This window comes from Cynoglossus semilaevis, chromosome 17 (assembly GCF_000523025.1).
Source record: "Cynoglossus semilaevis isolate Cse_v1.0 chromosome 17, Cse_v1.0, whole genome shotgun sequence".
Taxonomy (NCBI): Eukaryota; Metazoa; Chordata; class Actinopteri; order Pleuronectiformes; family Cynoglossidae; genus Cynoglossus; species Cynoglossus semilaevis.
Window position 1 is genome coordinate 13268647 of NC_024323.1, and position 24699 is coordinate 13293345.

Below are 24699 nucleotides of genomic sequence, written 5' to 3' on the forward strand. Positions count from 1 at the left end.
TTTTGAGGAGAAACTGACTGTGAGCAACATCAGCCTGAGCAACCTGTCCGGGTCCAACGTGGCGGTTCTGCACCTGGGAGCCACGCCCACCCTGTCTGACTACATCCAGCCCATCTGTGTGGGATCTGGGCGGACCTTCGACGTGGGCTCTGCCTGCTGGAGCGCTGGCTGGAGCCCCGGGCGTGGAGGAGGTGGGTCCTCAGAACCTGTCGTCTCAGTTGTTTGTAGATCCAGACTCACAGGCTCACCTTTGTCTGACTTCAGATGAACAAGTTCTGCAGGAGTTCCAGACGTCGGTGGTGGACTGCGGGAACGTTTCCACATCAGACAGCATTTGTACTGGAGATTTTCAACTGGAGCTGGTAAATGTATATTTATACGTCCTCACCCAGCTCATGAAGAAGCTAACAGCTAACGGTCATTACCAAACAGGAAACTGACAGACATTAGTGGACGTGGATTGCATGAGCTGAGGGTTTGGATTTTGTTCTTCTCGCTGGCAGCCTCCGCCTCAGGTGGAGGACATGTCTCAGGTTTTATGCCCTCCATTTTGTTGAACACGGGTCTCTGAACGTGTCCTCTGCTCCTGTTTGTCCAGGGTGATTCTGGAGGTCCACTGATGTGCCAGCAGGGCGGCTCCTGGTTCCAGGCGGCGGTGTTGACGCTGGAAACCAACGCCACGACCAGAGCACGAGCGCAGGTCAAGGTCTTCGACAAAATGGACAAATACAAAAACTTCCTGTCCAAGACGTTGGGGACACTGTTGTCCCCACAACTGAATACCAACACACCCACACCCACACCCACATTGACCACCACCAACAAGGGTGGCGCTGTGGCTCACTCCTACATCTGCCTCATGGTCCACGGTGTCTTTCTGTCACTGTGTCTCCGAATCTTATCATAGAAGGAACGCCGGCGTTTTTGGAAGGAAAGATTTACATGATGTGGACGACGCGTATGAATGTAAACCAACACTTAAAGCTGCCATTTAAAAAAAAAAACTTTTAGCACTTACTATTTCTGTCGAAACATTTTTTCACTAAAAGTCAGAATCTCAGAGTCAGAAACCTGTAGTCTGAGCCTCAACATAGCAAAAGTTATTCCTAAGCTGGCAAAATAAAAAAGTACATCTACATCATGCCATCATGTTCCCTCTTTGACTGAATGGCACTAAGAAACGCCACCTGCTGGAAGTCAATGTAAGCTCTGCCTCCTCAGGCCCCTCCTAACTGCCCCTGCCCCTGGATCTCCAACAGTAATGATCAGTACTGTAAACATGTAGCATAGCATTGTTTCTTTGTGTTTTTCTGTCGCTGCCAAACCCACTCACAGGGGGAAAAAAATGATTTTTGTCACTAAACCAAAGACTGAATTAATAAAACTGATGTTGGATTAATTCTAGGATAACTTCATCTGATGGTCACATTTTTATCTTAGCTTAGCGTTAGCTCCCAGGAGCGAATTGAACTGAAATGACCTCATTGGCATCAATTGAAGGTTAGCAAAGTTATCAAAATAATAATTAAATAAATAATATAATACATTTATTTTATTGATCCATAGCAGATTAAATGATCAAACTTTGTCTGGATGTAACTGAGCTTCAGCTCGGACAATGCTTAGCTTTTTTCTCAGTGACAGAATTTAACCACATGAGGCAGCAGTGGACCAGTGGCTCCTTTCCCTGTGGGCTACAAATCGCTGATATTTGAATTCTCTTAAACATAGCACGCAACTATTCTGACCAATGTTGTGTTAGCCCAGTCCTGGGCTAGGTGGCTCAAATCATTCTTCTTCTGTGGTGGTCTACGTTGGCAGCCATGTTCAGGAGGTGTTTGTATCTCTTACAATTGTACTTGAACTTTAAATCGTGAACTATTCTTTTAAAATAAGTGCAATATGAGATTTTTTTTTTTTTTACAAATGTCGGGGTAAAGAAGGGTGTTTCTTATTTGATAGAACATTTCTTCTTTTACAAAAAGAGTGTTGTTTAAAAAAACAACACTTTTGTTGATGATTTTTTTCCAGATTAAAAAAATACATTTTGTTTTGTTTGGTTTGATCTTTGTTTGTTTCTTTACATTTCCGTCACACGTCGACGTGATGTCATGCTGTACAACAATAAAACAAACTCAAGATGTTTGGATTGTGTTGATTAAAGGTGGCGTTGGTTAGCGGCTAATATCTGGACTCAGAGGCAGGTGATGACGTCACACTGCAACTACAGGGAAAGGCTTGAACAGAAAAGTGTGCGTCAGCAACAGCAAAGAGCGGTCGTACTTTAAATCACCCCCCCCCACACACACACACACACACACACACACACACACACACACTGAGAAATGACCCACACACACACACACACACAATGAGAAATGACCGGAAACCTTTCATTCAATGGTCTTCCATGCTGGAGTCAGTGGTTACACCATGGACAGAAGTCAATCACAAGGTCACGTGGAAATCTGACACCAAGTAAGAAGTAGGGATGTACAAACAAAAGCCAGTGATTATCTGGGCTTGAGTCAGTGACAGACAGGAGGTCTGTGGTCGGTCTGTGATGAACAACAGCTGGACTCCACTGTCACACAGACCAACCCTGTGGTCTTATTGTTTCACGTTAGTACCAGGAAGGAAAGGAAGTGGAAAGTTCTGCACACAACCAAACGTGACCTCGGTTTTTAACCCATCACCAAAGTGAACAGTGAGACCTGAAACCTTCCGGACCTAAGTCCGCGTCGTTAACCACTCAGCCACCACTGTCCCAACCTCTGTTGGAGTCACGTTCAAAACCCATCACCAACGAACAGCCCCCTTGTGGCCAGTATTTGACTGATAACTGATCAGTGATATTTTTATATTTTCGAATAAAGTAACAGTGACCTTCGTATGACCTTCTGTTCTTCTGACCCGGGTCTGGGTCTGATCCTGTTCACAGTCTGGTTGTTTGGGTTTTTAATAAATGCAGCGATAACACGTCAAATGAGACCAAGTGACCAGGTGTAGTTAAAGTCCCAGACGTTGAGGGATGTGAAATCTACGATTTGATCAGTGGTTGACGTCGGTGTTGCCAGGCTTCCTTCTACCTGGGAGATATTTGCAGTTAGAAATGTGTGAGTGCTGAGAACAGTTGATTGTCTAGAACACAGTGTACTGGAGAGATTTGATCTAAACTTTCATAACCTCACGTGGCTGCTGTTCAACCTGCTTTGCTTTTTATTTCAACTCATTTCCTGTTCCCACATGGGGTTCACCAAAAAAAAAAAAAATCACCGGCACATCTACATTCCAGATATGTAATTAGACCATGAATGACCGAAACCATCAGGTACTTTCTACTGAACGAGAAGGGTTTTTTTTTTTTTTCCCCTAGAAAAAGATTCCATTGTGATTGTGTTTGTTTTTTCAAAAGAAATTAAAACCTAGAAATCACCGCGGGCGGCTGAGAGCTACGTTTACTAATTAAGTCAGCTATTTAGTTCAAGCAGGAGGAAAATGTTTGATAGTTATAATGATGTTGCTGTGATTAGTGGGAGGATACAGCGTTGACATGTCAGCTAACTTTGTTAGCATTAAAATACAGTAGTTTGCTGTAGAATTGTGTCACGTTGGCGATGAAACCCAGGTCGATCGCCGGGCCACACAGGTCAACCCACGAGTCTCCACCAACATCACAGGAGCCATGAAACCGTCATCAATGTATTTCCGGTCAGTGCCAGGAACGACATCAGGACATGCGTGAGTGGAGGGAGGTGTCCCTCCGTGTGGACCATCTCACGTCCGTTCTTGTCAGTGTGAAGGATCAGGTCTGAGGTGACCTGGTCATGAGCGAGTTCCTGACCAGGCCGAGGATACACTGAAACTTTTCAAATATCTTCAAAACGTGACAGTGAGTTCAGGTCACAGAGGAGCAGAGACAGGGCCGTCTGAGGACGCCGTGACATTATTACCAGGTTTAGAAGACTGTTCTGCTCTCACTGACCCACGTCTATGTGAAAAAAAACAGGATCTGATTGATGAAAGTTCTGGTTTCCCGGAGCCACTGCCAAAACTCGTGCCCGTGGTCAGCATTGCAAAACTATTGCAGTCTTTGAGAGAGACTTTGAGAAAAAAAACAAAAACAGGGAGTGAGCCCTTCAACAATGACAATAAAAAGCCGTCCATTTCCTCATCAGGACTTCCTTGTTCTCAGATATCATATATATTCTGAAGAAACCTGTTTTTTTTTTTCAGGTCATCCAAAAGTAACCAGTTATTTTACAGATAAGAGCATCAACATTATGAAACCAGGGATGACCAGGCTGATCGGACCAGGCTGATCGGACCAGGCTGATTGGACCAGGCTGATCGGACCATGTGACGGTGACAAACAGCTGATTCTAAACAAACTAGTCATGTAGATGCACATTTGCACAGTGGTGGCTTAGTGGTTACGGGTGAAAGTTTCAGGTTTGAGTCACACACTGCTTAAAGTCACTTTTCACAATGACAAGTAGTTCATTTCCTTCCTATTGGTGCAAAGAAAGAGTTTCACTGCCGTCAGCGGAGACATCACCACTGCAAGAAAAGGTGTCACATCGAAAACGACTGAATTCCATTAGGAAAATCACATCTGAATCGTGTCCATTTTGTCCCTGCATCAGGGGGCACAATCACATAGTGATTCACACGCCTGTAGACAAGGGACGGGGTTTGGGACTAAGCAGATTTGAACCCAGGACCTTCTGTATGTCAGAAACATGAACATGACCAAATGAACTCAACAGGACTGACGCAAAAAAGACCCAAACACGGTCCAGGACTAACAGGGATCCACGACAGCTTGGACCTTCAGCTGGACAGCTGACCCCCCACTGGTTGAAGACTGAAGGTTGGGGTTCACCGGAGGACGATTATACCACGAGGACACCTGCAGGTGTGACTGGAGGAAACAATCCACGAAATCAGAGGAATTTAATGACAGGTACTTTTTTTTCTGGGCGTGCTTCTGGACCAGCAACATTTCTGGCAGTGACGTGAAAAAAAGAGGTGTGAGATTGAGAGTAGATTTAAGGCTCGGATGAACCTCTGGACACACACACACACAGACACACACACACACACGTGGCCTTTGAACGATGACTCCCTGCAGATCCATCGCTGTTTTTCTGTGTCTGCTGCTGAGCCTCCTGATACAAGGTAAGAAGAGGAAGAGAGGAGGTTTAGTTTAGTTTTAGTTTAGTTTAGTTTAGTTTGGTTTAGTTTAGTTTGGTTTAGTTTAGTTTGGTTTAGTTTAGTTTGGTTTAGTTTAGTTTGGTTTAGTTTAGTTTGGTTTAGTTTAGTTTAGTTTAGTTTTGCCTGGTCCTCCTGTCAGGTGGTTCATCTGCATCTGTTGCAGGAAAAGACTTTTCCATGCTTTTTATTCAAAAAGGTTGCTCTTCATAGCACAGTCAGACATTTCCCACTCTGCACTGGGGTTATTATTTGCACGGCTGCACATTTAGACTCATTAATTAATAGCAATGTAATTAAATGATGTCCAGAATTGAATTTAAAGTCAACTGACCAACACTGAAGAAAAATCAATGAAGAAATCGTTAATAAACTAAAAATAAAATATAGTAAAAAAAATCAAGAAGAAATCGTTAATAAATTAAAAATAAAATATAGTCAAAGAAAAAAAAATCATTAGATGTTAAACAAAGTGACGGGTGAGTTTTTATTACTCCGTTATCTATTTTGGCCTCAGTGATCGGGGCATGTACATAATGTTAAGAAGTTTATGGAACGGATTCATAAAATGACTGATTTTCTCTGTGAGGTTTGGTTTGGGTGGCACTGAGCGTTTGACACAGTATTGGTCAAACGGTGCCGTGATGTTCCTCGCGTTACTGCACAGCGGAGAAATAACAGCTGCGTTTTCTTGTGTCTTTTTGCAGAGTCTCGCTCACAGCTGGATGGTGAGTCAACATTTCTCTTATTTAACAGCAACATTTTGGTCGTTTTAAAACACATTTTTAAAGACAGCAATTCAAGCTGGGAATTGAACCACTGACATTTTTGTTATAAGACAAAGAACTAACTAACGTTGTTTTTTTTTTCATGGGCGTAAAAAACAAAATTCAAATCTAGAGAGTTTTTTTCGTAGGTTTTTATCGTACTTATTTTAACCCACATAAACGTCATCTGCAGGATTTTAATAAAGGTCCTTGTTGGATTTTTGTCGCTGCTACATTGTTGTCCGCTGAAGTTGGAGCCTTTTTTTATTCGATGTTTTGTCACTTTAGAAAAAGAGGGAAAAGCAGAGGAGTCCTCCTGCTGCAGTGTTCCTTCACCTCATACTCTACTTCTTCCCTGTTTTATTTATTTTCTACCAGTGTGCGGCCGACCACCGCTCAACACTAGGATAGTGGGAGGCGAGAGCGCCAGCCCAGGCAGCTGGCCATGGCAGGTCAGTCTGCAGAGATTTGGATATCACCTCTGTGGTGGATCACTCATCAACAAGGAATGGGTTCTGACGGCCACTAGCTGTTTAAGGTGAGGCCAAAAATTTCACAGTGGTTCAAAATAATCTGGACTTACCAGGTTCAGGTCAGAGGTCACAGCAGGTCAAGTCCAGAACGCTGGGGTGAGTGGTCATGACCAGAACTCCTCTTGAAGAACTCTGACCTCCACTGGCTCTGAACTACTGACAAAACACATGATCGTGTAAACGTCCTGGAGACTTATCTTTACATATTTTTTTTTTTTTCTCACCTCGTTGAAACAGTTCCGGTACCGAGGGTCTGGTGGTGTACCTCGGTCGTCAGATGAAACAGAGTTCCAGTTCTCATGAGGTGAATCGAACCATCGTGCACATCATCAGCCATCCAAGCTACAACTCGTACAACGGAAACAACGACATCTCCCTCCTGAAGCTCTCGTCCCCGGTCAACTTCACCAACTACATCCGGCCCATCTGTCTGGCCGACTCTAACAGCACGTTCTACAACGGCACCATGGGCTGGCTGACCGGCTGGGGCAACGTAGCTTTAGGAGGTGGGAGTTACATGTGTTTAAGACTTGATATGTTTAGGTTTTTTCTTTTTTCCTAAAATCCAAATGAAACTGTGTTTGTTCTTCAGAGCCTCTTCCTCCACCTCAGAACCTGACGGAGGTGAACATCCCAGTGGTGGGGAACAAAGAGTGCGACTGTGCGTATGGCAAGGGCTTTATCAAAGACACGATGATGTGTGCCGGGTCACGGGTGGACAGGAAAGGCCTCTGTCATGTAATGTCTTCTGTCAATTTGTGTCTCATACGTTGTGTCACTTTGTCATCAGAAACTGAACAAACGTTGGTCAATCCTGAAGGTTTCCTCTCTGTGTCCAGGGGGACATTGGCACTCCTCTGGTGTTCAAGCAGCACGGGGTCTGGATCCAGGCTGGAATTGCAATTTTCAGTCTCGGGTGCGGTGAGACGGATTTTCCTTCCGTCTATATACGAGTTTCAAAGTATATGACCTGGATCAGCGGTCACATCACAGACAATGGGCCTGGCTTCGTCAACTACAACTCCAGTGGAACAGACGACGACGCAGACTTCTTCTGCGCCAACCATATTCCTCCGCCAACGCTTGCTCCAACTCCTGCGAATGAAAGTAAGAGCTTTGAGGCTGTTGTGATGGCAGTATTACGCTTTATGTATGTGATTGTTTTGTAGTTTCTATGAGGTTGCATTTTTCGTAGCATACACACACAGAACAAAAAAAGTCGAATAAAATATACCACTGTTTTAGGCTACGATATCTCAGCAATCTGTTTACGGCCATATCTCAATCTAGTGACCCTCAATCTCCAATCAATTTTGGAGATCGAAAAAAGAAAACTCACCTAGAATAACTGCAAAGACAAAAGTAAAAATATTAGAGATCCAGAAAGACCAGGACGATGTCCGACTTCTGCTGAAGACCAGGCTGGAGTCTGCTGAGAACAACCTAAAGAAGACGAGACAGAGAACAGCAATGATTACCAACCACCGTCGTGGTTGTTGATGGTCGCGTACCATCAAAGAACATCTGGTAAAACGGGGCGGTGTTTCTTTGTCTTCAGTTTGTGGCCAGGCTCCACTCAACTCCAGGATAGTTGGCGGTCAGGAGGCTCCTGGGGGGAACTGGCCTTGGCAGGTGGGTCTGTTCTATTGGCCCAGTTTTCTCTGCGGCGCCACCCTCATCAACCAGGAGTGGGTGCTGACGGCAGCCCACTGTGTACGCCAGTGAGTTACACACCAAAACATTTTATATATATATATAACAGAAGTTAAAAAATGGTTAAAGATGATGAATATAACGAGAGAAAAGTCACATTAAAATAGGAAGTAGCAAAGAGTTGGAAAACTGGTCAAAGGTCAAAATAAAGGAAAACATTCACCAACAAAAACCAAATGCTATATATACAGTATATATGTAGAGTAGCAAAAGATATAACTTCTGAAACTTCTGAAACTATTAAAATGTCCATCTTTGGTAGACAAAGATAAGAAAATCTAATTCCAGACTTATCTAAGACAAAGATAAGAAAATCTAATTCCAGCTCTGTTAGGATAAAGACATGGAATATCTGTAAACAAAGTGAATATGTGTAAGTGGGGTGTGACCCCCTGTTGGTCAGATGTTGGTCCTCCAGCTCAGCTCTGTTTTTTCAACATTTCTCTTGTTTCTCTACTGTTTTCAGCAACGATACGCGATGGCTGGTGCTGTTTTTCGGAATGCAGAGTTTAAGCATCATGACAGCCAAGGAGACGTATCGCTTTGTGGAGGAGATCGTCATCCATCCCGACTACGTTTTACGTACAAGTGACAATGACATTGCCCTCCTGAGGTTCTCCCCACCGCTGAATTACACAGATTACATCCGGCCCATTTGTTTGGCCGACTCTGACAGCACCTTCAACAACGCCACCGAGGCCTGGGCCACCGGCTTTGGTCTCATAGGACGTCAAGGTGGTAACAGATGACAAACTAGAGTCTGTGACTTTAGAGCTGAATGTGTTGGTGAATAAAAGTGAACCTGTGCTTTTAGAATTACCTCCCCCTCCACACGCCCTGAGGGAGGTGGAAGTGCCCATCCTGGGGAACCGGCAGTGTAACTGCTACTACGGAGTGGGCACCATCACGGACAACATGATGTGCGCTGGACTTCCTGCTGGAGGGAAGGACACCTGTGAGGTGATCACATTTTCCGTCACTCTCAGCTCAGGTTTAACTTCCTGTCAGTGTTCAGCCTTTCCTGACTGATCTCCTTCCACACAGGGCGACCTGGGCGGTCCACTCATGAGCAAGCAGAGCGGCCGGTGGATCCTTGCAGGGGTCGCCAGCTATGGAAGTGAATGTGGTAAACCCCTGTTCCCTGGAGTCTACACCAGAGTGTCCAGGTACCAGTCCTGGATTGACACTTACACCAGCGGCGACCGGCCAGGTTTTCTCACCTTCAGCTCCACCGGGAAAGATGGAGATCTCAACCACACCTGTGATGGAATTCCACCGATCACAAATCCACCCCCTAAAATCACTCCCCCCAAAACAACAGCTGGACGTAAGTGTCTGACCAAAGGACGGGAGAACTGACATGTTGATATATTCATGACCGCTTCATTACGTCGTCCGTCTCTGCAGCTGTTGTCTGCGGCCAGGCACCTATGAATACTCGGCTTGTGGGCGGGGCTTCGGTGACGTCAGCTGGCATGTGGCCTTGGATGGCAAGTTTGCAGATGAATGGAACCCACGTGTGTGGTGGGACACTGGTGGATGAGGACTCCGTGCTGAGCGATGCTAACTGCTTCTCAGGGTGAGACGGTGGGGTCATGTGACATCGTCACATGAACTGGGTTCACTGTGTTCATGTACATCGTCTGTCATAGTCGTCACTCTCAACAGGCAGACCTTTCCTGCTTCCCCTGTTTTGTTGATCTTGGTCGATTGTGTTCCCTATCACCGCTACAGGTCAAATGAGCGCTCTGGTCGTGGCGCCTCTGAGTGGACCGTCATCCTCGGGCGCCTGAAGCAGAATGGATCCAATCCCTTTGAGATGAAGTTCAATGTAACCAACATCACCATGAGTAATGAGACGGGTTCTAATGTGGCAGTACTGCATCTGCAAACCCGACCCACCCTGTCGGACTACATCCAGCCCATCTGCCTGGGAACCACACAGATCTTCGGTGTTGGTACCACCTGCTATGTTGCTGGCTGGAGCTTTGGGCAAGGAGGCGGTGAGTCCATCTGAGTTCTCTTCAGTTCTGAGTGAATTCTTAGTTTAAAGTTAAAATATTAAGATCTTGACTTTAATCCAAGTGACACTGGATCCATATTTTGTATCCTCAGAAGAACAAGTTCTGCAGGAGCTTCAGACAAAGGTGGTGGAATGTGGAGACACCTCAACGACTGACAACATCTGTACTGAAGATTTCACTTTGGAGAAGGTAAATCACGGGAAGGTCAAAAGTCAAAAGTCAACAGGAAGTAGAGAGAATAAAAGAACAGAGACAACTGAAGCTGGAGCACAGACTGCGATGTCGTCTTTGACCAGTGTGTCTGTCCCTCATCGGACACACTTGTCAAAGTTCACAAAGTTTGTGATCCCCAGTGTTTTAGTGGTCAAAAAACCTGCTGTGTGTACAGACCCTCACAGTACTGGAGTGGGGTCGATGGTTTGGTTGTTGTTGGTGACCTCATTTGCTTCTTTGTCAATGAGATGCTGTGACAGCAGCTCTCTCTTAGCCAACCTCGGGTTTTTAAGGTTCTGGTTTTGTAAAGGTCCAACAGCTTCACAGTAATCCTTGCAGCCTGGTCTTTGACAGTTGGTGTTAGCACCAGGCTTCACCTCGGAAACATTCTGACTCTGAACATCGCCTCTTCTCCTGTTTGTCTAGGGTGATGCAGGGGGTCCACTGATGTGTAAGCAGCGCAGCTTCTGGTTCCAGGCAGCAGTCTTAATGCCCGAAACCAACACCACAACACAAACACGAGCAGGGAAGAAGACCTTTGTTTCGATCACTGCATTTTCCAACTTTTTGTCCAGTACACTGGGTCAAATATTGTCTCCACCAACCATCAACATAGGAGACGGCGTCACTCCTGGACCCGATCAGGTCACCACAGACAGTGGCACTCTCACCCAGTCCTCTTCTTTCCTCCTCTTCTTCCATCTCCTCTTCCTCTCACTGTGTCTCCACCTCTCCTTCTAGAAACCTCCAGTTACATGTCCTGATTTTGTTATGATACGGGTGTGAAGTAGAGAAATAATCTTTGATTTTAAAAATGGTTGTATGAAGTACAAACACTGTCAGTACTGACTAAGCTACGAGCCTGCGTATGCTTCCAGAACCGTCTTGAAATACAGAGACTGGCTGAAAAGAAATTCACCTACACTGACTCTAGGAAAAAAAGATATTTTATCCAGACTGTTAAGACAGACTGTCCAACTTTACAGTCTCTTTAGGAAACTTTGTCCAACTTTACAGTCTCTTTAGGAAATGTATACCCACTCTCCAAAGTCCATGAAGAAAATCAGTGTTTTTAGCTCACAAATGCTGATAAACTACTGCCACCTGTGGTCAGTTTGTGTCACCAAGGTACGTCTGAAAGAAAAAAGAAAAATTCAAACAATGAAGATTAAATAATCACATTTGAACTATGGGATAAGCAGTGGATAAAATGCTTCCTCCTTGAGCTAAAATCACTGATTTTTCCTATGAACTTCAGTGTGCCAGAGTTCATACAGAGTTTGGTTTGTAACCGATCACTGAACAGGTTCTGATGCTCTAAGTCTGTCTACGTTGTCTTTCAAAACTTGAATCTTTTCTCTCTGAATACATGTTTAACATATTTGTATTTAAACCATTTCATGTTCTAGAAAACTGTTGTTTCAGTCGAAAACACAGTTTAATTAAAATAATAATCTAAAATAAAATATTTCCGCAGCATTTATCTGTCTTCTCATATGTTTCACCTTTGGTTTGTAATGGGAAGACGATGGCCAACACAAGTGCAGGAGACCAAGAACCATGAATCCACAACGTTTATAAAATGAATCTGTACAGTATAAAATCTTGAAGTTATGTAAAAAAAAAATTAAATAAAAATAAAAACAACAACGCACTCACACACTACACTCAGTGACACTGATAAAAACCATTACAACTCAACAACAAAGGTCAGCGACATTTTCTGCCGCTCGTCTGTTCTGCACTGATTACATCCGCAACGTTCTGGAGCGGAGCTGATGGACGAGTTTCCAGGTCAATCTACTTGATCCTGATCTCGAAGCAGAGGCAGTTGCAGGACTCACACTCCGGAGGCTGACAGGTGCAGGCACAGTCCCATTTCCCACACTGATGATGGAGAAGAAAAAAAGAAGACATCAGAACAGTTTCTCTTCCCGACGTGTCCAGACTGCAGCAGCTCACTGCCAGGGAGGAGGGAGGTATGGGGGGGGGGACTCCAGACATCAGTGACGTGACATCAGCATTAAGGTTCAGAGGTTGTTGAGGATAGGGGAGACACTTTCTTCAGTCTGTGCTTCTCCAGTGGTGGAGGTCGAGACTTGAGACCTTGACAGAAACACCTTGGACCAGACAGGAACTTCTCTACTCTTAAGTCTTCTTTACAGACTGTTCCTCTGAACCACCTGGACGTGGATCGGGGTTCTACCTTGTCATTGGTGATGACCTTGGTCAAGTCTCACCATCTTTGGAGTTTTTTGTCTTTTAAATCAAATCAGACTGTAAATATAATTTGCTGATGAGGTTGTCTTTGAGTTGGATTATTTTATTGTACTGAGATGAATCTAATCTGCTCTGTGATGCTCCTTTACTTTAATCTAATCAAGTTCTTTCAAGTGAATATTTTAAGTTGCAAATTGTTCAAAGGTCACACCACATTTTTACCCGAAACTGTTATTCAAGTTCTTTTGTGCAATTTGTATATTTATCTGGTAATAAAAGTACCAGAAATAAAAAATAAAATTCTCCAAAGAGGAGACAGAAAACCAGCTTTCAGCTTCAAACTAAAAGAAAGTTTAAAGTTTACATTTACAGTTCTTCTTAAAGCTCCTCACTGTTATACGATGAGTTTGACCTGTATGACCTCTAGATTTGTTTTCTCTGATTGATACTCACACTAGGAGAAGGACAGGAGTGGTCGAGGCATGATCGCAGGGTGGGGGGTCGACAATCGCAGGTCTCAGCTAGTCTGAAGCAGTGCTCAGAGACGGACACTTCTGGACCACAGTGGCTGCAGTCGGCAGAACAGCGGTCCTTCAGACAGAGGAAGGGGAGCAACTATTAGATCTGGAAGATGATACTGTGACAGTAGAGGAAATTGAAAAGAGGAAGGGGAGCAACTATTAGATCTGTAAGATTTACTAGTACTGTGACAGTAGAGGAAATTGAAGAGTGGCTTAACAGCCATGTCATGATAGCAGCAGCACCAGCACCAACCTTCAGACAGAATCTGATCCACAGACCAAGACCCAGGAGCATCATGTATAAGGTGACGGTGATCATCAGCACGGCCGGAAGAGGAACGGCCAGCTCCCATATTTGCAGCACCTAAAGAAACACATGCAATGATGCCATGACCTAATACAGCAGAGTTGTCCACTGACCATGACTGGAACATTTCCACCAATCAAAGTCAATGTAGTTAGATTTATTATATATAAACAAAGACCCAAGAGGCCACTGTGCTTCTTACCGGTGTCGTCTCCACCTGGGAAGACATTGTTATCTCATGCAGGAGTCACATTTCTGTAAGAACAAAAAATAAAACATTAAAAAAAACTAATAAAAGTGTAACTGTTTTTTTCCTGAAAACTGATTTGTTACCATCAATAAAAAAATTATTTGAATTTATAAACTACACATTTTAGTTTGTGTTTCATTTCAATAAGTGATGTATATGTGTATATAAGTGAACAGACTTCGCTGTATTTGTGCTTTGAATTAACATTATAACATTTCTTTATTACTATACGTCTGACTTCACGCGTGTGCAGAAACTAAATATTTTCCGTAAACTTTCACGAAAACGTAATGCCAATGCTAACGCTGCTAACAATATTTACGCTCTTACCGCGCTTCTTTCGTCAGTCACACAGTGCCTATCCATAGACTAAACTCAGACTCATTGCACCGCCACCTCTTCTTTAAAGACTTAAACACTAAAAATTATAGTAGTATATAGTATAGAGTTGTCTTCTTTAAAGACTTAAACACTAAAAAATATTTTAAAAGAGTTATTCTACCGCTACAACTGTTTTTTATTTAGCCGTGGCTCACTGTTAAGAAACCATGGAGACGGACGGCAAAACAGGAGGGACATTTGGTAGGACACAAGAAATCGCCAAAATAAATCACTGACGAAAGCCTTACGTCATTGGTATGACAGCCCAGGGGTGGGCGTTTCTTTGGGTTACTCTACACATTAACACATCATCCATTTTTCATAATCGGCACTACAATTCAGACGGTTTCTTTTCCACATGTGTAATTATCCGGGTTTAAACCGACTCTTAACAATAACCAAAGAAAAATGCGTATACATATTACATCTGTAGTTCATAGAGAAATTCCACACGTTGAGTGTGTGGTTTTTTTTTTTTGGTTTTTTTTTCTCGCACACACAGCTAATGCTCCTATGGGGCGAGTGCGCCGTGACGTCGTCTGGTAGCTTCCTATAGAAAATCTTTGTTCTTGTCCGGAAATTTGCCGGATACTGCGGTTTTTTCCAATCCTCAAAATTAGTCGTTGAGGGTTTGGTTGAACGAACCCTTTAAATTGACTACAGGACTGAAAGCGAGTGCTGGTGGAAAATGACAGTTCAGTAGAATGTAACATTCCTCAGTCTGGCGTTCCGGGACAGTGGAAAATTGTGTGTGGGACAGGGTGTGGCTAACATAACACATCAACACTAACAGATGCACGAGTTTTAATGAAAACAGACTACACTGGAGTCAACTGCAGACTTTTATTGAATGTGGAATTTGCAGAACATTTTCTCTCATTCACAGGAGCAGTGACCTGACCATGGTTCTAAAATCTTGATTTCTACAAATTATCTAAAGGTTTACTCAACTTTTTAAAGCAAGAAATCCTTCAAACTGTCAACTACTAACCCACTCAGATATAATTTAACACTAGACTGCTACCTGTGACATAGTTGCCTTCTATGCTGATGTTTTACTACATGTACCTAGAGCAGATGTGATACCAGTACTTGTATTCCTAATATTGAGACTAATTTTTTCAGAAATAACCACTTATTAGTTAAGAGCACATCAACAGGTTTAACAAACACTCTGAGAATCATCTTTATTCCCGAAGCCCTTACTCCTCCTCCTCCCAAATTTAAACATAACGGTGACACTCCATCGCAGCCATTTGTGAGACTTGCTCAGATGGGAGACCTAGCAGCTTTGTCTGCTTCCACCGAAAAACAAAACAAAATCAACAACCCAGCCCATCTGAGCACACAGGTGTTCTTAGTGGGATTTTGGAAATGGTAACCAGCTTCCATCCCTGGCTTTTGTTATCTACACAGCTGTGACTAGACACCAAGAATTGCCCCTCCCCCCACACACAGCACTCCACTCCCACTGTATGGAGACTCATTTTTATTGAAACCTCAAAGTTCAAAAACAAAAGTTACATGAAACAACTGTGCCTTTATTATGGCATGAGTAAGGTCTAAAAAAATTTAAAAGAAAATTAACAAAAAAGGAGGGGGTGTTGTGTGGGAGGGGCATCACCACTCATCCCTGATGTTGTGTGGAGCTGCAGTGGCATGTCTTTGCGAGAGTAAGCCAGCCCCCTGGTGTCGGAGGTTGGTTTTATAGAGTCTCATGGTTTTGGTCAGAGGTAAATTCACGTGGAGGCTAATAGGAGCTGCGTGGAGGAGGAAGAGGAAGCCCAACAGTGGGGGTGGGGACAGGTGGGGAGTTTGGGGAGAGGGGTGAAGGGATAGAAAGGGGGAGTAAATGGCCTTCCAAATGCCTGAGTAGAAGGGCAGTTACTAGAAGCCGTGGACCTTGACCTGTTCTGGTTGGACCATACCAAGCTGAAAAAAATAAAAATAAAGAACTATGAGTGAAAATGACACAGGGTTAAGATTAGAACAGTAACTTGTCAACTGTTGACACTCACGCTGTGCAGGAAATCGCAAATTTGCTTGCGCTGGTCTCCCTGTAGCTGGATCACTTCACCATACTCTGGGTGCTCAATCACAGTCCCATTACAGGCAAATTCCTGTAAACAATTTTTTCTTTAATTTTTTACTTAATATTACATTGGACAAAGAAAATAACTCAATATTCAACCAACATACCCTCTTAAAAGCCCTGACTAGCTTCTTCTTGTCATATTTGTCCGAGATGCCCTGGACAGTAGTGAGGGACTTCCTGCCGTTCCGTTGTTGGATTCTTATGTGGACGTGGTCCACGGCATCACCCTTACTCGCATCAGCAAAGGGGTCTGGAGGAAGAGACCAAAATGTTCACCACTTATACAGACAATGCAGTATTGGACCAAATCACATCCATGTCTAAGGTCAGGATTTGAATTCTGGACTTAATGTGTGGTATTTATTACACTGTGCCTGTCGTCTGAACCGAACTATCCCAACAGACAACTGTTCTTAACTGTATTTCGTTTTACTCAGCCATTGAATAAAGACAATACCGACGTATAAGTAAAAACAATGATTCAATCAAGATTCACATTAACGTGACTCATCACTTAAGATTAAACGTATTTTCTCTAAACCGAATAAAGCCTGTTAATTTTAAATCATTTTAAACACCTACGGTCCGATTCAAATGACTTTATTAAAGGCCCGACATGGCGACGAGTTGGCCAACAGTGCTGCGGAGGCCTAAAATGGCGGACGTCACAAGACCAGTTAAGGCCGCACGTTTGTTTATGATCCAGTCGTGTTATTCTCGATTCATTAATGCGAAAATAACAATAATTTACTGAATTACAGTGACTTCGATAAACAGAAGGCGGATATAATGAGCATCGGCCGATGGAACGGCAAAAACATCGACGACAATTGGATGCTAACCTATTAGCAATATCGGCGCCCTTCCCCCACCCTGGATTTTAAGAAAATCTTACCAAAAGTTTGGAGGTTCTGGATAGCGGACATACGATAAGATTTGCTTTCCTTTCGGAAAATAACTTGACTAAAGAGTTGTTTGGTCGGCTGACTGCGTGCTGTACTGCTGTATAAGCTGTCTGGCTTTAGGCCGATTCGTTGGTCTTCAATAGGGTTCTTGCCTGGTTCCTGTGCTCGCTGGAAAATGGAGACCGTCTCTGAGGACGAGCTGAAAAACAAGGCTTTATAGCCCCGCCCCGGGCTTACGTCATCTGAGATCACAGTCATCGTGGCCTATGGAATAACGGCTTTGATGTCAGATTTTTCTGGGATGATGCGAGTTTCAGGAAGGAGTCATCAAAACAGAAACAATGTCATGAAATCAAACAATACGTTAATCACTATACAAAAGGATTGACCTTAATCGATCCGGCCAGATTTTAGGCGGTGTCCTGCTTGGATTTTAGTAAATCTTTCTGCCACTATACAACCGTTCACACAGAAACTAAAGAGAAGAACAATCGCATTTATTGTCATTCTACACATACAGGCATATAAACACATGACAAAATGTGCCCTAGACTTTATTCATGTCACACCGGGGAAATTCAATATTAATTCACATACACACACACACATATATATACTTATATATATATATGAAGTTATATCTGAGGAAGATGTCAGTTGTTACAGTCCTGTAATAAACAAATATACATATCTAGCTGTTGTCATTATATATCAGTGACAAACATTAATACAACCTAACATCAGTCCATAAAAATACAAACTTTAATCTGTCATACTTCTTGTTTTATCAGAGGTAGTCAATCCCCTTTCTCACTGAACCTTGAACAAATCCAGTGATTACTTTACATCTTAAGTACATTTATATGGTGTCCCCATGTGAAAAGCTCTGCCTCCCCCAGGCAGGTACACTTAATAATGAAAAGCATGAGTCGCCCTTGCACTGAATCAGACAAGTTTTAGTAGTGTAATCAGTTCTTGAGCCCTACCTCAGACCAAACCTGGACAGACCAGTTACCCAAACACGACAATGGACCGGTATCGTGTCTAGTTCGATGAAGGACAACGGCTGATAAATCATAACTGTCAGTAAAGACATAAACAGGTGTTCATTTAAATCAATCTTTATTCACTGTTTTAAAGATCTCCAGTAAAGAAAAACATTATGAGCACAGGGTCAGTGACCAGAGCAGAAATGAGACTGAAAACATAAATAACACACATACATGCGCACGCACACACACATATTTACAAAGGAACAGAACAGAGCCCAGCAGCAGCCCTACTTTGAACCCATTAAGAGCTGTGTTTAAATCCAGTTTGTTTTTATTGTGAGGTTAGAACACAACCCCTGTCCAAATGTGGCATCATGTGATCTAAAGTGAGAAAAATTATCTTCTGTGAAGGTCACGTGCTACAAAAACTACTCAGTAGTCACTCTGTGATGGCTTTCAAACCACCACTGACAAAAAATAAAATTAAAATAAAAGACAGCTGAGGCCCATATGTGCAGAGACGGTGATCAGTGCTGCAGGTGAATGAATATATTACTGAAGAGAGGATGGATGTGAGGTTCTCGATGGACGCTGCAGGTAAAACTGACTCGTGAAGAAAGTAAAATACAGATGTGATAAAATGTCAAGTTCATCGGTACAGAAAAAAAAAAACCCTAAACAAACAGCAGACTCAGGAAACGGACTGTCTTCTCTTTTCTAACTTCCTCCTGTCATTTGGTGGTGTGGTTGTTCTCTTATTTGCTCTCGTGACCTACACTTTGGTCCAACTCACTCATTTTTCTTCTCCTTGTGTTTCATCAGTTTGTTTATCTCCCTCTTTGCCATGGATGTGTACTTGGTGATGATGCCATGTTGATTTAGACCAGGGAGAAGCAACAGGAAGCTCACTGTGGAGAAATCATGAGAAATAAGTTTTCATCTCTAATTTGGTTTACAACAATAACTGTCCAACACATTCTGCACCACAGCATCTCTAAATATATAAATGTGTATTTCTCCTTTTTCACTGGTACATGCCCCCCCCACCCATGTTAGAACTGAAGTCCACTCAGAAAGTATGTAATAAAACTTGATGTGACTACAGGTGCATCAACACACTCACCAATTATGTAGGTTAGGAGCAGGTTGTGGACCTGCTGCCCAATCCAAGCCACTACCAGCAAACCACTGATCATTGAGACAAAATACTGTCAGAGAAAGAGGGGGAAAAAATCCAGGATGTTACTCAAGGAACTCTCCTCAGTCCTGAGAAGACTAACCAACCAAACACCCACAGTGTCTTTAAAGTCCAGCTACTAGACTGATTCATTTGGTAGGGTCCCACAACAACATACCATCTTAGGTTTCTCTTCCTTGAGAGCACAGGAGCGCCTCCACCAGCCCACCACGCGACGCTGTGTCTTCACCAGGTTGCTGCAGATCTCATGGAAACGCTGCTGCTGTTCAGTGGTCCTGCACACAAGACCTGAGGTCAGCTTGACTGCTCATTATCACATGGTGGAAAAAAACCCCAACATGTTTAACAGGGATGTTACTCTTTTGAATAAAACTTAAGAAACCTAAGTGAACTGTAGATTAGCCTAGCAGGGATGATACTATTGTTAGTGGATTTATTTGAATAGTTATAATAATTTGAAGTTATAATTATTTAACCCATCACTGGAATCATGGGTTAAATCGGGCAGGTTCTGGAGTGTGTCCTCAGCTTTAGCAGCAGGATAGACAGAGGTATCACTCAGCTCTCAGAGTAATATTGTACAGTTCATTAATTGTCAGGACAAAAGTAGAATTTTGTCAGGTTTAGACTAATCAGACCTAAAATGAAAATAAATAAAACCACCTTTTTGAATTTGATAAGCTCCCATTCTGTAACTCTATTTACAAAAAAACAAAACAAGAGAGACACTAGTGTCTCAACAGATAACAAAGCAGATAATTAATCTGGGTGTGCTGTTTGCAGAGTTAGGATTTCAATAAAACTATAATGAAATGGAAGAAAAGGCCATCTCTCACCACTTGTTGGAGCCAAAGACTCTGGGTGCCAGTGTTGGCACCAGGTAATCAGCGAGACACAGCAGCATGACAGCGCAGGAGAGGCCCGTCAGCACTGATGGGTCCAGGTAATAAATCAGCCTGAGGAGATGACAAACCTGTTATGATTAATTCATGTACAAGCTTGTTTCTCACTATCAATATGCATACAAAACTAAGACACGTTTGACTGCCTCGCCTGCTGTGGCTTTAAGAGCCATTTAGAGAGGGAGTTAAACTCTGTAGATAAACAGAGAGGGTGTGTCTAAAAAAAAAGTTTAAAACTCTCTGAGCACAGAGCCATTTTTTAAAACCTGAATATACTCCCATGACCAAAACAATCACCACAAAGTTCATAGTTCTGTCAGACTCCAAGAGTGTTTTTCCATTTCCACTGAGCTGAACATGATGGACTTTGAACTGCCTAAAGCAACAGTTGCGTTTTTTCATTGCTTTTTCCTTTTTCATAGTCAAAAATGTCTGCCAAAATCTTAAAAATATGTTTCTATTGTATTTTAAATCTTTGATGTTGGTGATAAACAAAACAACAACAACAAAAAGCACTGGTCGATAAAGCATAGTGTCAATAAAGTCATTGTAAAGTTGTTCAGTCAACCATGATGGAACAAAGTTGGGTCATGTGCTGATAATGAAGAAATGTGTGCTATGAAAACCATGTAACAGCTGTGTCCAACAGCTCTGCGACAAAGCAGCGACTCAGGTTGACTCACAGGAAGAGAACAGTGGTAGCAGCCATCAGGACTGCAGGAAACCAGGGCTTCTCCCATCGCAGAACGCGGTCTCCAGCCAGGATCACCTCGCCCCAGCCCTGTAGCTGCTCCTCTAGCTGGGCAGTCTCCTGAGCCTTCAAAAGAACACACACACACAGACACCTTTAACTTCACAAAAACCAGGAACCCAGTGATGGGTTTTCAGTTATAATTCTGTTCTGTTGTAAACAATGGTTTGAGTACAAGGTCAGGTCAACCCATGGATGTCATTCCTAACCATTAAGTGAGCATCAATACGTTTTACAAAAGCCCCGTGAATAGTGTGACAAATTATCAATGTCACACTTAGTTCTGACACAATTTTAATAATATAGAATGACATGAAATGTTGGCTTCTCTCAGAATTTCAGAATTTAGAATTATCATTAATACAGAAATGAACCACAGTCACTTGGGGCGTTAGCAGAAGTAAAGCTCCTGACGTGACTCTGCAGTTTTGTTCCAAAAACGAACACACCTCACAGATGAAATTTGTACAACCAAAAAAAAAAATGTTTACCTTACAAACAACAAAAGCAAAAATGTACCGAGTATACATGGCGTGATGTCCATGTTAACACTCCAAACGGAAGTTTACCGAAAATTATAGGATGCTAACCACTTAGCTATCAGTTAACTACGTAGCTAGGGCTCCGTACCGTTTATATCGCCTATTATTTTAACAGCACAGATTGATAAATCAATGGAGGTCAAACGTTGCTTAAGTTGCTTTCCCATCGGTTATAGCTCACTCCGCAGAAAAACAATTAACAGCTGCGTTAGCAACGATACCAACCTAGCATCAGCTGAAGCTAGCCAGGTTGATTTAAATTTAAAAAAAGCCAGGCTTACAAGCAGGTTCGAGCTTTTGTTGTCTCCGTCTGACATGGCGTAGCTTTCCGTCGTTCACCGTAGATAAGTACAAAGTGTAGATGAGGAACGAAAGGCCGAGGACAAACTGTGCAGCAGCCTGGACAGTAGGCTTCCTCCAGGACTCACTAACGGTCGAGCTATGGCAGGAAGTTTTTATCTGAAATATCTGTGTCAAGAGGGGAGAAAAAAAAAGCCAAATGGACTTCTGGGAAATGTAGTCTAACGTCACACACGTATGGCGAAATGTGCTGCCTTCAAGTGCTAACAGAATTATGAGAAATGCCCAGTCAGAAGTCCTAGTCTTGTTGTGACTTTTTACACAAGGATAAAAATCAATCCAAAATTACAAGAAGAAGACTCAGAGCACAGACACACAGCAGAAAGTCTTGTTGGCTACAAGGGTTAAAAATATGCGTTTCTGTAACGCATGTATCCATGTAAGTGGATTATAAAGAATACTGTATTATTCCAGTTTCACTGTTTTCCTCTGTTCCTTTTGGCCTCTCGCTGTTGTTGTTTAAAAACATCCAAAATTGTTGCAATTCTGCTTTCGGTTGAGAGTCTTTTAGAGTTTCAAGTTAATCCAACTTCTCTAGTTTGCTTGTCCCTGGTGTTTCTCAGTGGTCGGTGCCTGCAATGTATTATACTTATGTTCTTCTCAACTTCACTGTGTTGGTGTTGTCTTCCTTTGTTACTTTGATGGTGTCTTTACCAAAGGGTAAAACCTAAAAGGATCAAAGACTCATCCAATAGAAGAAGAACACTTGTCAGAATTTATAATACTAAAGTCATACTTAAATAATAATAATAAAGTAAAGAGGGTAACATAGGCAGTGTCGTTTATTCATAGTACGGCAGTTCTAATATATGGAAATGATGCCTATTTAATGCAGCTGATGAGCTCTAATAAATGAGAATGTTACCCCACTTAATAAAACATTTTTTCTCTTTCAATAAAGATGCTTTTGAAAAATACAATTATTTATTTCTCAATCCCAAATTGAAACAATACATTATACTTAATAATTTTGCTTAGATGATCCTATTTGTAACCATGCATTTTGGTATTGAAGCTATATTTTACATTTTATTTAGATAAATCTTATTTGATCTTGCTTTATTGTATTTCATCTTAAATTTTAATTGATCAAAAGTAAAATTTTTAAGAAATTCGTGATTTCCAAAATAAAAATCCATGTAATTTCATTTCATTCCATTCACACACCCGGTAACTGTTTGTTACGGGGTTTCCTTAAACGCATCACTACGTTGACGTGCCTTCCGTGCTGTGACGTTACACTGCCCTCGTCGTTGTTGTGGGACATCAGCTAAAGCTAAAGCTACCGGGGCGCAAATTGCTGCCCATACTTTCTTATCATTTGCAGTTGTGGAGTCGCAATTTTGCAGATCATTCTGTTTAACTTTTTGAGTTTGAGCGTTTCTTAAATCAAAGATACAAAAAACAAGTCCACCGAAGTTGCCATTTCTCCGCTTCCGGAGAAAAACTGGTACGTCGTAAATACGTTAGCTTGTGTTAAAGTGTTCTCTGTTCTTTGTTAATGTTTGGGCCATACGTTTACAGTTTGTTGAGATTACGTGATGTTATAGATTAAAAAATGTAATAATTGAGGTCAGAATGTTAAGTTCAGTATGTTTTTTCGTCCCTTAATTCTCACGGTTTTTACAGACGCAGCTACGGGCCTGCTATCACTGGCTACACGTGTTAACATAGAAAACGTTGATATTTCTAGTCGTTTTGAACATTAGCTAAAGGCTAAAACATATTTACCATTTGTAAACGCAAAAGCAATTAAGTTTTAGTGATACATTTATAGAAAAAAAACCCCATAAAGCTATGGCCAGTAAATCTGAAGAATATAATTAGAACTAATGTATAGAAATTATTTATTCATCTTTTACAATTATGATGTAATTATGTGGTGTCTAGTGGTCAAGACAAAATTTCATGTGAGCCTTTATACAGTGAATCAACTGTCGGCATGAAATCATCAGTCTTTTGTGGCGTTACTTCCTTGTTTACGCAGAGCCATGTATAATGGGATCGGCTTGACCACACCGCGGGGAAGCGGCACCAATGGCTACGTTCAGCGCAACCTGTCCACCCTGCGTGTCAAACGACCGCGGGATGAACGTGGTGGTGAGCGTGACGAAAAGGACCGAGAGAGACTGGAAAGCCAGCTCAACAGGCAGCCCAACGCTGACATCCTGGAACACCAGCGCAAGAGGCAACTGGAGGTCAAGTGTGCCGAGCTGCAGGACATGATGGAGGAGCAAGGGTATGAAAAAGAATCATTAAAGGTCCTGGTGACAGAGCAGATGCTTTTGGCAACAGAGACCGCCAGATCACAGGACCCTCGCATATGTATGTTGTGCACAGATTGTAAGTGACCATGACGTGACAGCATCTGATTTTTATCAGGTATTCTGCGGAGGAGATCGAAGAGAAGGTGAACAGTTTCCGTATGATGCTGCAGGAAAAGGAGGAACCAGCTCCCGACGCCACAGAGAGACCCACGTAAGTCCAACGCTGCTGAAACAGAAACAGACTGACTTTACGTGTTCAGAGAGAAACAAACGACCTGATCTGATGAGTTGAATAAAATGTTAGGACGTTGAAGCGGAACAGAACAAAGTTCAGAGTTGATAGAACAGCAAAGCTGTTTGTAACCAACTGTTACTTCTCACCCAAGTCTGAAGTATTACTTAGATTGTATTATAATGTTATTGCACTTATGTTGTAGGAATTAAAAAAGACTGAGGTTTGGTTTTTCTCTGCTAATCTTGCCTCTGACCAATCAGTGTACAGGGATGAGCTGAATTTTTTTTGAGTTTGTAGTAAAGACAGAGT

At 42.5% G+C, this 24699-nt stretch overlaps 6 protein-coding genes and 1 long non-coding RNA gene across 15 annotated transcripts in view; 2 read left to right on the top strand and 5 right to left on the bottom strand.

Moving 5' to 3' along the window:
- Positions 1-24699, bottom strand: part of LOC103393431 (RNA binding protein fox-1 homolog 1) — a 363631-nt gene that overhangs the window by 87360 nt on the left and 251572 nt on the right. The gene's annotated exons all lie outside the window — the stretch shown is intronic.
- On the bottom strand, positions 5034-6878 carry LOC107989861 (uncharacterized). Of its 2 annotated transcripts, none has more exons than XR_001761380.2 (3): positions 6739-6878; positions 6565-6670; positions 5034-5171 (listed from the first exon to the last, which is right to left on the bottom strand). It is a non-coding gene; the product is annotated as an uncharacterized LOC107989861 (long non-coding RNA). The 2 variants fall into 2 exon arrangements; XR_001761379.2 differs by having other exon boundaries at positions 6565-6667; positions 6739-6868.
- Positions 5087-11447, top strand: LOC103393487 (transmembrane protease serine 9-like). Of its 2 annotated transcripts, XM_017040380.2 has the most exons (14): positions 5087-5181; positions 5922-5942; positions 6360-6519; positions 6752-7020; positions 7107-7252; positions 7354-7621; positions 8073-8235; positions 8694-8962; positions 9042-9187; positions 9272-9554; positions 9635-9806; positions 9962-10230; positions 10343-10440; positions 10891-11447. In XM_017040380.2, exons 1-14 carry the CDS (start codon positions 5121-5123, stop codon positions 11203-11205), a joined length of 2640 nt encoding a protein of 879 aa, XP_016895869.1. In that variant the 5' UTR covers positions 5087-5120; the 3' UTR covers positions 11206-11447. The 2 variants fall into 2 exon arrangements, with proteins under 2 accessions (XP_016895869.1, XP_024920362.1); XM_025064594.1 differs by lacking the exon at positions 10891-11447 and having other exon boundaries at positions 10343-10848.
- Positions 12021-14304, bottom strand: si:ch211-198p11.6 (uncharacterized). The gene is made up of 6 exons (XM_017040414.2): positions 14228-14304; positions 14093-14173; positions 13715-13767; positions 13459-13569; positions 13138-13275; positions 12021-12351 (listed from the first exon to the last, which is right to left on the bottom strand). Exons 3-6 carry the CDS (start codon positions 13739-13741, stop codon positions 12265-12267), a joined length of 363 nt encoding a protein of 120 aa, XP_016895903.1. The 5' UTR covers positions 13742-13767; positions 14093-14173; positions 14228-14304; the 3' UTR covers positions 12021-12264.
- LOC103393470 (eukaryotic translation initiation factor 1-like) lies at positions 14973-17347 on the bottom strand. The gene is made up of 4 exons (XM_008330445.3): positions 17134-17347; positions 16343-16488; positions 16162-16263; positions 14973-16075 (listed from the first exon to the last, which is right to left on the bottom strand). Exons 1-4 carry the CDS (start codon positions 17162-17164, stop codon positions 16031-16033), a joined length of 324 nt encoding a protein of 107 aa, XP_008328667.1. The 5' UTR covers positions 17165-17347; the 3' UTR covers positions 14973-16030.
- Positions 18249-22297, bottom strand: arl6ip1 (ARL6 interacting reticulophagy regulator 1). The gene is made up of 6 exons (XM_008330443.3): positions 21810-22297; positions 20919-21052; positions 20170-20289; positions 19491-19608; positions 19259-19343; positions 18249-19043 (listed from the first exon to the last, which is right to left on the bottom strand). Exons 1-6 carry the CDS (start codon positions 21843-21845, stop codon positions 18925-18927), a joined length of 612 nt encoding a protein of 203 aa, XP_008328665.1. The 5' UTR covers positions 21846-22297; the 3' UTR covers positions 18249-18924.
- Positions 23108-24699, top strand: part of srrm2 (serine/arginine repetitive matrix 2) — a 7676-nt gene continuing 6084 nt past the window's right edge. For both annotated transcript variants that reach the window (XM_025064590.1, XM_025064591.1), the window contains exons 1-3: positions 23108-23338; positions 23876-24127; positions 24271-24366. In XM_025064590.1, the coding sequence (XP_024920358.1) occupies positions 23880-24127; positions 24271-24366 (344 nt within the window). In that variant the 5' untranslated portion in view covers positions 23108-23338; positions 23876-23879. The remainder of the gene's footprint in view (positions 23339-23875; positions 24128-24270; positions 24367-24699) is intronic.